At 43.4% G+C, this 11,483-nt stretch overlaps 1 protein-coding gene across 1 annotated transcript; it reads left to right on the forward strand.

Annotated features, from left to right (window-relative positions):
- On the forward strand, positions 1 to 7,371 carry Eif3f (eukaryotic translation initiation factor 3, subunit F). The gene is made up of 8 exons (XM_005380208.1): positions 1 to 388; positions 3,668 to 3,738; positions 3,968 to 4,047; positions 4,353 to 4,490; positions 5,715 to 5,806; positions 6,201 to 6,337; positions 6,481 to 6,594; positions 7,148 to 7,371. Exons 1-8 carry the CDS (start codon positions 19 to 21, stop codon positions 7,223 to 7,225), a joined length of 1,080 nt encoding a protein of 359 aa, XP_005380265.1. The 5' UTR covers positions 1 to 18; the 3' UTR covers positions 7,226 to 7,371.
- Positions 7,372 to 11,483: the final 4,112 nt, after the last annotated feature.

The raw sequence follows: 11,483 nt of genomic DNA on the forward strand, positions 1-11,483 counted from the left end.
GCTTCCTTTCCCGTCAAGATGGCTACGCTGGCGGCGTCCACGAGTGCTCCTTCTGCCGCTTCAACCCCGGCCCCGGACCCGGCTGGAGCCCCTTCCCCTGCCCCAAGTCCTTCTCCGACGCCAGCTCCAGCGCCGGCCGCGGCTCCGACACCGACGTCGTCTTCAGATCCGGCGGCAGCGACGGCCTCGCCAGCGGCTGCTGGCCAGACCCCGGCCTCGGCGCCAGCCCCAGCGCAGCCCGCGGCGCCCGCGCTCTCGGGGCCGGCTCTCCCCGGGCCCTTCCCCGGCGGCCGCGTGGTCAGGCTGCACCCCGTCATTTTGGCCTCCATCGTGGACAGCTATGAGCGACGCAACGAGGGTGCTGCCCGCGTTATCGGAACCTTGCTGGGTGAGTGGTGGAGAAAATTACGTTCTTCTTTCCCACCTCTCATTTGTTTCGTCCTCGGGGCCCCGTCTTCTCTCCGCCATCCCTGTGGACTTTCCTGGTCTACTTTCCTAAGGCTCTGAGCCTGATCTTCTGTCCCTCGGACTCTTTTGTTACTTATTAGTGTAATAAAACCCCGTTCCCCCCGAGCTATCTCTCGATTTTCCATTAAGATACAAACATTTGTGTCTTAATGTTTTCTGTTCGTAAATCTATACGGTACTTAAGGTTGAAAAAGAAGGGGGGGGCTATATTCCAGATTTGAGAAATATATATGTTACAATAGGTTGTAGAACTGAAAAGCACTAAAGAGGTATTGTAGATAATAAATTCCTTTCTCTGGAACCGCCTGTCCCCTAAGTTCATTTCCACTCTGTCTTAGTGACAAGTTTTAAATACCTTTGTAAGTCCACTCTGTGTGTGCATCATCTCTCTTTCTTATTCTCGAACTTGTAAAAAGGTCTTACTGCAGTATGGAGGAGAGTTGGTGTATTGCAGAGGACAAAATATGTAGACAGAGCCACCAAAGATCAGCCATGTGCCCAGAGGCAAGTTACTTAAAGTCTAGTTCCTTTAGGGTCTGCTTTAAGAGAGTTTTTCTGAGATCTGAATTATTACAGAAAGCATCAGGTACAGCTGTTGATTGACATCTACCCCATCAGGCTACTCCCAGAACACACGGTCTCCCTTTACCTTTGACAGCCTGACATTTCACAGAAACTTAAATTGATTCATGTCTTCTAAATACTACCCTGTCTTTTCTCCAAGCAAGCCTTTGTATCCTCTACCACAGCTGTTGCTCTCCCTAATTTTCAGTTTCACCCCTCTTGTAGGTTCCTAGAAAAGTATTAAGCATCAGTTTTCCATGCCATACTTATATAACATTCTGTAACACCTCTGTCCTTAGCTTCTGTAACAAAAGATTTTTGCATGGTTGACTTGACAAATACTTAGACGGTGCTGTCAGATTTTCCTGATTCACCGGAGCTGTGTAACTAAAGAAGTAATTTTCTACCCAAAATTTTTGCTTGGTGCCCCTGTTATTATTACAGTGAGCTTGTCTGGTCAGCAGTAACCTAGATCCTCAGATCTCTTCCAAACTGAGTCGTGGTACAGTGCTCAGCGTTACACAGCATAATTTACAAAATAAAGCACAGACTCAGCTTGCTAGCAACTTACAATTTTCTCAGTTAAACATTAATTTGTGAAACGTATTTCATTGGGTTAATTGAATTGGTACCTTTATGAACCATAAAACTATTGGGTACTTAGAACCCAAAATTTGATCAAATGAACTGTACTGTAACTTCATAGTCAAAGTGTAAATATATATTTATGTGCAAATAGTTAGGAGTGCTGTGATAGAAGGGTATTGTAGCCGCATACAAATACCAAAGATCTATTTCAGAAGGTTGTTGGGAAAAGCCTCATAGGAAAGATGACATTTAAGCTGGGTGTTAAAGCCACTACAAGAGTGTGAGAGAACCTGGTAAGTCCACTGTCTGAAGAGGCGAGCATTACAGGAATATGGGAGAGAGGGGAAATGTGGCATAAGATGAACTAGCAACTTCAAGAGCCATAGAGATAATAGATAATAATAGACAAGTATGCAAAGTGCCACGCAGGAGGATTCCAGGGAGGTGTGAGGAGACAAAATGCCACTCTACCCAAGTTTGGAGCTGTTTGAGGAAGATACTGGAGCAGCAGGCGTCTCAGTCAAGACTAGAAATCAAAGGTTTCTGTGACTGCTTTATAGAGAGTAGTTAATGACAGGTATGAGCTATGCTTAGCTCGCAGACGGTGGGTGCTGCCTTAACAGTGATGAACTTGAGAAATGACAACAGAGTCGTGGATGACTTGATAGGGCTTGGTGTGATCACAAATGAGGATTAGAAGAAAGCACCAAGGATGAGCCCCGGTACTGAGGTGTGGAAAAGAAAGGGGATGTAGGGGTTGACTTCAGTTTGTGAAGTGTGTCTTCTGAGGTGCCTATTAAGTATGCCGGTCAGGCAGAAACGTCGTCAAGTAGAAAACTGAACAAGGAGTGTGAGACTGGGGTACAAGTGTGCCACTTAAGGAATTACACTATGGGAACATGGAAGGTAACTGAAACCATAAAATTTGATGAGATCACCTGAGCAGGAATTGGCAAGCTTCTGTCATGGACCAGACAGTAACTACTTTAAACTTTGTGTGCCTGGTCTCTCATAACTACTCAACTCTGCCTTTCTAGCAAGAAAGCAGCCATAAGTAATACATCAACAGTTGGGCATGTAAACTCTTACTAACAACAACACTTCTAGGTCAGGGCCTAGCCTAGAAAAGGAACATAGAGTAAAAAAATAAAACTAGGGGGCTGGGGATTTAGCTCAGCGGCAAAAGCGCCTGCCTGACAAGCGCAAGGTCATGAGTTCGGTTCCCGGTACCGGAGAAAAACCACAAAAAAAAAAAAAATAAATAAAACTAGGACAAAACCCTGAAAATCTGAGGATTCAGAGGAGGGGCCAATGAAGGTTAGAAAGAGGTAATATATATCCAGTGGATTTAGGGACATAGTTCCAGCTAAGAAAGCAGAAACTGCAGTGAGTTGGAATCGGACAGACAGTGGTTCAGGCAGCACAGTGGGCTATAGAGGAGTAGGAAGCGGATGACGCCTGGGGTGAGGAGTACCAGAAGATTGGAAGAGAGCGGAGAAGTCGAGATTACTGGTTTGGCGAGGTTAAGAAATGTAGTGGTAGTAAAGGCGTCCACTAGAAGAACAAAAGTTTGTGATAAAGGCTTACGTGTTGGTGCTTAAGGTTCATAGATACAGGCTTTGCATGATGGTAGAGTTTTGGCTATGTTAAAGGAAAGTATGGCTTCCACCCCCCGAAATGTGTTTAGCATGTGAGATTAGGGAACTGTTGGCAAAATCTGTGTACATTACGTTATAGGGAGAGAATCTAGAGGCTTTAAAAAAGGCCGTAGGGTGAAGGTGTGGGAAGGGTGGTGGTAGAAAGTAACAGACAGAAGGAAACTTCGAGAAGGAAGAGGAAGTTCTGTGTGGTAATAATGGGGAGAAGCAGCGGAGATCATGGCAGAATTGAGTTCTCTGGAGGGTCCTGGTTCCGTTGATGTTCAGTTGGAGCGAATGAGATTTGGTTCAGTGACTTGAGGGGACCTCCAAAAACATCTCGGAAGTATCTGGTGGCACTGGGAGCCCTAGGACTGAATAACACATGGACAGTTCTCTCTCTTTCGCAGGAACTGTTGACAAGCACTCAGTGGAGGTCACCAATTGCTTTTCCGTGCCACACAATGAGTCAGAAGATGAGGTGAGTGGGAAGCTGAGCTGCCCCTGTGTTTTATACCAGTCCTTTGTCAGGCTCTCCGCAAGGCCCCTCCTGCGCAGAAAGTTGTGTTTATGACTGAAGCTCCCACAAACAAGGAAATTCATACCCATATAATTCCAGCCTTTTCTGTTGGGGGTGGCCTCTGTCTTTCTTACCCAATATTTCTGTGGACTTTCGGCTTCTTAGCTACCTATACTGCCTTCCCTCTTAGGTGGCTGTTGACATGGAATTTGCTAAGAACATGTATGAGTTGCACAAAAAAGTCTCTCCAAATGAGCTCATCCTGGGCTGGTAAGTTGGGAAGGGGTGGGACTGCGTACGTCTCAGTTACTGCCAAGCTCTTTTGCCATCAGGCTGGAGCTTATCTTCCCCCTTTAGGAGATAGTATTGAAAGAGTATGCTTTCAAAGAGCCGGGAATTAAGTATGTTTTTCTGGCAGTTCTGATCCTTTGAGGTCAGAAGTACTCAGTTTGAACTAGCACTGTGACTGTGAGAGTCTTTTTTTGGTATCACATTGGTTACGAGACACCCACAGCACCATTATACTTGTTGTTGATGTCCCATGTAGACATCCACAGTTCCATTCCACTCTCCAGGTACGCCACAGGCCACGACATCACAGAGCACTCTGTGCTGATTCACGAGTACTACAGCCGGGAGGCGCCTAACCCCATTCACCTCACTGTGGACACGAGTCTCCAGAACGGCCGCATGAGCATCAAGGCCTATGTCAGGTAACCAGAGTCCTGGCGCATAGGGCATAAAACACTGTCTGCTGTGCCTGGATGATGTGCTGTCCCTCCCCCACTCCCAGTGCAGATTTATTGTTCAGTATGTAACTCACTACCTCTTCAGGAAGCACATTCCTCTCAAGAGCTATCGTTAGAAAGTTTCAGTCTGAAAAGAATCTGTGCCCATAGTTTCTACTCGCTGATTCTAGTTATACTGCAGGGGCTCGTTGCTCTTAACGAGTTTTAAACAGCAGCACTTTAGACATAGGAGCAAGCTCTGATGCTTCTTTTATGTCATCTTTTCTAGAATAGGCTGTCCTCACATAGAGCTTTATCATGATCACTACTTTTCTTAGTCACCCATTAGTAGCGTTCCTAGAACTTAGGACCCTTCTTACAGAGTAAAGGATCACCACCTTATGGATGAGGGGTTGAGACAGGTCTTGCTGCTGTGTATCAAGCTGGCCTAGAATTTGCAGTGATCTGCCTCAGCTGCCTGAGTGTGGGGATTATAGGCCAGAGCTACCCACCCCCAGCACTGTGCTTATTTTGAACACATCTATTGATCCAGGATTGAGTGTGGTTTTGATGACAGTAATATTAATTGTTGATACACTGAACTTGCGAGTAGTTAATGTGCCAATAAATGGAGGTTGATGGGAAAGGCTCTAATGGCTAAAAAAGAAGCTGCTGTAGGAACTGGAAAGATTCTTCTATTTACAATAAAAGCATTGAGTGTATCTCTTACGCTGTTTAACTTTGATGTTTCTGTGTCTGACAGTAACATGGCCAGTTAACTATTGTGCTGTTTATGTTCCACTAAGTTCTAGCCATTGCCTAAGTTCTTTGCCTTTGTAGCTGTAGACTCCTCCAAATCCAGTTGAAAATATAGTTGACATAGTAAAGGCAACGTTTTTAGTGAGGTTGTCTGTTGCACCCAATCTAGTCTTGCTAAGCAGGAATCTATTGTTTTTTCAGTGCTAATGAAACAGTCAGTCCCACAAAAGATCCGTTTCTTGTCTCCTTTCCGTGGGGGTGACTTTCTCAGCAGCCAGCTTCCCAAAAATCTGGTGTTCACTGATGTTCTATACTGTGTGTGTGGTAGTCCTCTGAAGGGACGGGGCCAGAGCCAGAGATTGAGTTTGGGGACCAAGAGTTTGGTGTGTGTAGTAAGTTGAGGACAGTGAGACCAAGCCTTTATGCTTACCTTGACTTTTCCCTCCCCAGCACTCTAATGGGTGTCCCAGGGAGGACCATGGGAGTGATGTTCACACCACTGACAGTGAAATATGCTTATTATGACACTGAGCGCATTGGAGGTAAGTAAGCTTCCTCTGCGTTCCTTGGACGGCTTAGGCTTTTTCCAAGGAGGAGGCTGTTGCTCTGCAACACGGATGGAGATCTTAGGCGGTTTACAGAGGAACATTGGTCTAAGGTTTGTGGTCACCAGAAGTCACACTTGTCCTCTTATTTGTTGGGTTTCATGAGATTATTTGAGAAATTGTTAGAAGAGGGAAAGGATCAGCACACATGTCCATTCATAGAAGACCAGAGTCATAGGCATACCAGAGTCGTAGGCGTACCAGATCAAGCTGTCAGAAGAAAGAAAAGTCAGTAGAACAGAGCTGTGTGTTTGCAGAAACTGAGTCGAGAAGAGATGGGAGGTTATCATTGATGCTGGCATGAATAATAAATGCCCTGTGTCTCCCACAGTTGACCTGATCATGAAGACCTGTTTTAGCCCAAACCGGGTGATCGGCCTCTCGAGTGACCTACAGCAAGTTGGGGGAGCATCAGCTCGCATCCAGGATGCCCTGAGCACTGTATTGCAATATGCAGAGGATGTGCTGGTGAGAGGGGGACAGGAAACACAAAGGGGGGACGTCATAGATCGCCACCCTGGGCCCACTGGGGGGATGTGCTGATGAAATGGTGGTACAGCGTGGTGGTGAGAGTGAATTATGCCTTGCTGGATCTTTGTTTTGGTGCGCAGTCCGGAAAGGTGTCAGCTGACAATACCGTGGGCCGCTTCTTGATGAGCCTTGTTAACCAAGTACCCAAGATAGTTCCTGAGGATTTTGAGACCATGCTCAATAGCAACATCAATGTGAGTACTGTTTCTGGGCTCTGGAGCCTGCCTCCTCCGCCTCAGCACAAAACTGGGCTTGTGAAGGAAGTTGGGAGTCGGGGGCTGGAGTACGATGAAGGAAACAAGGCTTTACCCTTGACCACTTCGTAATCTGGGTTGGGAGGAAGGAGTAGCTAGTACACATGTTTGAGGTCCGTTCTTCCTTGATTCCATTTTCTCAGGTACTGCTGATACTACTGTGACTTGTCTAGATTCAGGATAGAAAGAAATGCTAAAATTCACTTGTGATGAACACACAGTTTCTTATTTTTCCCATCCGTGTACCAGACCCCCTATATTCCACACGTGGATCACAGCTAAAGCACCACTAGACTATTAGTGTGTAGGTAGAGATGGAAAAGTTTGCTCAGACATTTCTTTCCTGTCTTCCGCCTTCAGCTCCTCGGTCTCTCCCAGCTGTCACTTATCTGCAACTGGTCTCTCACATCCACAGTCAAATGGAGCTGGCCATGACCAGCCTTTCTACTCCTTTTCCATCCAGCCTCTCACTTATTTATCCTTTGTCTTCCAGGACCTGCTGATGGTGACCTACCTGGCCAATCTCACACAGTCACAGATTGCTCTCAATGAGAAACTTGTAAACCTGTGAATGGATCCCAGCAGCACATCTACCAGTCCTGAGTCTCAACTGTAGGGCCCAGCACCAAGTGGAGGAGAAATGGTTTGTGATCTTGAGTCACAATGAAAGTTAGCTGCTTGTGACTCTAAATAAACAGTGTACCTTTTGTAAATGAATTCCATCTGACGTGAGTTTATTCCTGGGTAAAAGGAGAAAAGTTTTAGAGCTCACACAGAAACCATAGAGTGAACTCTGTTAAGTAGAAGCTCTCATATGTCGGACAGGACTTGTCATCACCAGACGTGCCTGCAGCCCAAGCCGCATTAAGCTCACCCAGACCCACACCAAGCGGCCTACTCCGCACACAAGTTTTGTAAGTGGCACTTTCTCCTTGCTCTTGTGCCTGTGATCTGTGTAAGTTAGACCTCCACAATTTTTTTATTCTTGTCATTTCTCTATAGCATCTTAATGGATTATGGTACAGAGCCAGCAACATTGTTGCCTTATGCACAATGTTGAAGGGCTGGAAGTGTGGTCGTAAGTGAGAGAGAAAAAAAGAGGATGGACACAGACCTCAGTCCTGAGACCGGTGAGTCTGTGGTGGTAGAAAGACAGCTTTCTCCATGGTGAGGAATAACTAGAAAAGTACCCACTGATAGTGTCATCCATTTCTTAATGGATTGTCTGGTTTGCTCAGGAAATGAAAATGAGAATCCATAGAGGAAAATAATTGAGAACTAGATTGTTAATTTGACTTCACAAAAGAGTGCATGGACTAGTAGGGTAGAGCTGTTGGCCACTTTGGCTCAGGGAGAGAGTATTAGAATCTGTGGGTGAAAGTTTGAAATGATTTCTCCAAAACCTCAGAAAATGCTCAGGAATTGTCCATAACTCAAGAGCAGCCTTGGGCTGTGTTGTGATCTTAAATGGCTGAGTCGAGACACATAGAGATGACACTTCTCAGAGACACTGCAGGGTTCAGTGTTCCCCTAGGTAACTTCAAACATCCATTTGAGTCGATACCCTGGAATTGTACATGAGCCCTGTGAGATGTCGTAGAATAAGAGAAGTCATTCAGGTAGTGAGGGGTTTATTATATAACGGAGTGAAAGGTAAGTGGAGGCAACTGGGAATCAAGAAGGCCTGGGTCCTCGTTTTGGTTCTAAGATACATAACTAGGAGAGAAATTCTAGGAGTCAGAAGACGTAGATCTTAACACATAGCCCACTAGGGTGTCCTGAAGGATCAATGAATAAATGTCAGTTTTACACTTGTAGAGAATAGTGCCTCGTATATAATAAACATAAATAAGTGGTAGGTACTTTAAGGATAAACACAACAGCAACAGCAACTCAGCCCTGGATCTCGTTTTGGTTCTGAAATGTGTAACCTTAAGAAATACTGTACAATGAATTGTATCAATGATAATGATATTTTCTTACATGTAGGGAAATGTAATATGTTACCTGCAAAATAATGGTTATACCGAATTCAGAGATTAAAAATAGAACATGGGATGGGAAGAGGGTTGATGGTAATTAAAATGTTTCTGTGGTTTTATATTTTGTGTGTGCACAGTTACTGTCATCTGTAGTCTTAAAAAGCATGTTAAAATTTCAGAGTTAATATAGGAGTATATGCAATATATTCAAAGTGAGGTAATGAGATGTGGAATAAGAAAAAGGAACAAAATTTTTCTAAAAAATTGAGAAAGGAACATAGAAAAGGTACATGAAGCAAAGATAAGATGGCAAAACAGTTAAACTACATCAATAACTGCAGGAAATGTGAAAGTATTAAATAGCTGGAGGAGGAGAAACATTGAGTATCAAGGCTAAACAAACCCTAGCCATATGCTGTTTACAGGCACATTTAAAACAAGGGCACAACTTGTCCTTGAAGCTGTGAGTAACTATAGGAGTGAATTTTAATAACAGTGCTAGATTGAACAGGCCAGTCTCAGAAAACTGCACATTATGGTACTCATAAAAGAAAAATAAGTGAAGCTAAAATGTTACTTAGACATATGTACATACACAGTGATTATTATTACCTATAGTAATAGCAAGTTAGTATAGGTAATAACCAAATAAGTTATTTGGTTATAACTCTCAGGGGCTGAGAGTACAGCTCAGTGGCATAGCACTTGCTAAACATGTACAATGCCCTGGGCTGGTCTTCAGCACTGCAAAAAAGAAAGGAAAAAACTTCTATAGCAGTTAGGAATAAAGCTACCATAATACTTTTTTTAAAGACTTTATTTAATATATGTAGCTTTCTCACTAACAGTGTGCCTAGGGCCAGCCAACAGCACCATTACACAGGCTTAAGTGCAGCTTATCCAGCCTGTGTCTGCTCCAGAAGGCACCCCAGAGCATTCTTGTGCAGGAGCACTGGGCAACATGCTTGGCAACTACTTTAAGCAGTAAAGTCAACACAGAAATGGAAAAACAGCACGAAATAAACCATGAAAAGAATACTTGTCATGAGAGCCAAAATAAAAAAGGTTATCGGGAGCAGAGGGGATGTCGATACCCTGGTGTCTTCGTCTTCTGTTTGCTGGCTGCTTGAGGTGAACAGGCCTTCTTCAGCGCTTGCTACCACCGTGATGTTCTTTGCTGCCACCAGTCCAAGCAAAGAGGTCAGACAGCAGGGACTGAGCCGTGAGCAAAATAAAACTTCCATCCTTTTACATTGGCCAGCTCAGGTATTTTGTCATAGCAGAAACCAGCACAACTAAAAATTCATGGCCGTTTACCTTAAAGGTGAAAGGAACCAGGGAAGTAGAGTAAGTAAATGTAAGTTACTGATAATGATCCAGTCTGAACTTGTGTAGTGGGTTTGTGAATATGAATGAAGAACCAAACATGAGCTAAGGTGGCAGTGTGGTATTATTTATCATTAGCTTTGTTACCATAGTCTTTAAATAAGAGATACTGAAAATTGCAAAGTTGGAAGGCCTTTTTTTTTTTTTTTTTTTTTTTTTTTGTGGTACCGGGGATCGAACTCAGGAACTTGTGCTTGCCGGGCAGGCGCTTTTGCCACTGAGCTATATCCCCAGCCCCTGGAAGGACTTTTAAAAATTATTGTGACCTCGTTGATGTGTGGAACAAAACTTTAAAATGATGATGAAAAACATAAAAAAGGCATGGAATGTTCTTGGTTAAGAGCCAACATTATCCTGAAAGTTGTCAAGTCTCCCTAGTTAAATTGCATATTTGTCATAATTCTAATAAAATATGATACTTTTTGTTTGTTTTGTTTTTTTGTCTTTTTGATACAAAGTCCCACTGTGCAGTTCAGGCTGACCTTGAGCTCACTTTGTAGCCTAGGATGGTCTCGAACTCCAACGATCCTTCTGCCTCAGCCTACCAAGTGCTGGAATTACAGGTGTGCGCAACGATGCCCAGCCATGATGTTCTTTTGATCTGGGCAAGCTGCTTCTGTTTATGCAAGAAAATAAAAATGATTCAAAAACAGCATAGAACTATAACCACTTTCTTAACAGCCAATAACCTAATACATAGGCAAAGTATATAAAATTCATATGCATGCACAAAGAAGCACAACATGAAAAGATGCTCACTGGTTATAAATTAAAATAACTGGCCAGTCCTATCAGATTTGCTAATTTTCAAAATTGGTACCACTGTGAATGCCAGAGAAAGGGAACATTACAGAGGCATACGCTACTGGTAGATGTGTACCCTTGTCTATGGGACATGGTGTATTTGTTGATACTATAAATGTACCTTGGCCTAGGAATTCTAATGTTAAATATATGCACAGATAAACTGGCATGACTATAATACATAAATAATCATTGCAGTATCTGGTTATAAAAACAGATTTTAATCAGCCTGAATATTACCAGAAAACATTTAACAATTGTATGGTCTGTCTATAAAATAATACTATGTAGTTAAGAAAAATGAGACTGTATCTGGATGTATTAATATGGATAGTTCAAGATATAATTGAAAAAAGGCAGGAGAAAATGGTGTCTGTATTTTACTGTATGTACAAGAAAATGATAATAATACCTAGGATATTCAACAGTATATCCAAGCAACCTAGCAGCAGCTGTCTTGAGACAAGGCACTGGTTAAGACACAAGGAATGAAGCGATTTATGCCACGTTTATGGAATACGTTTCAAAACATAAAATGTGGAAAAACAAAGTAATGTCTGTTTACATCATAAATAGGACGAAATACAATGATAAGTTCAGGGAACTGAGAGCTTCAGGGAAGGAGGAACGGAGCACTGTTGGCAAAGGACGCATCAG

The sequence above is a fragment of the Chinchilla lanigera genome, unplaced genomic scaffold (assembly GCF_000276665.1).
Source record: "Chinchilla lanigera isolate Chin_1 unplaced genomic scaffold, ChiLan1.0 scaffold00013, whole genome shotgun sequence".
Classification (NCBI taxonomy): domain Eukaryota; kingdom Metazoa; phylum Chordata; class Mammalia; order Rodentia; family Chinchillidae; genus Chinchilla; species Chinchilla lanigera.

Bases quoted from the DNA above. Each gene is read 5' to 3' on its own strand.
- Eif3f (XM_005380208.1), top strand. From the start codon at position 19: ATGGCTACGCTGGCGGCGTCCACGAGTGCTCCTTCTGCCGCTTCAACC. The intron at 389-3,667 runs GTGAGTGGTGGA...TCTCTTTCGCAG, and splicing joins CGTTATCGGAACCTTGCTGG to GAACTGTTGACAAGCACTCA. The intron at 6,338-6,480 runs GTGAGAGGGGGA...TTTGGTGCGCAG, and splicing joins AATATGCAGAGGATGTGCTG to TCCGGAAAGGTGTCAGCTGA.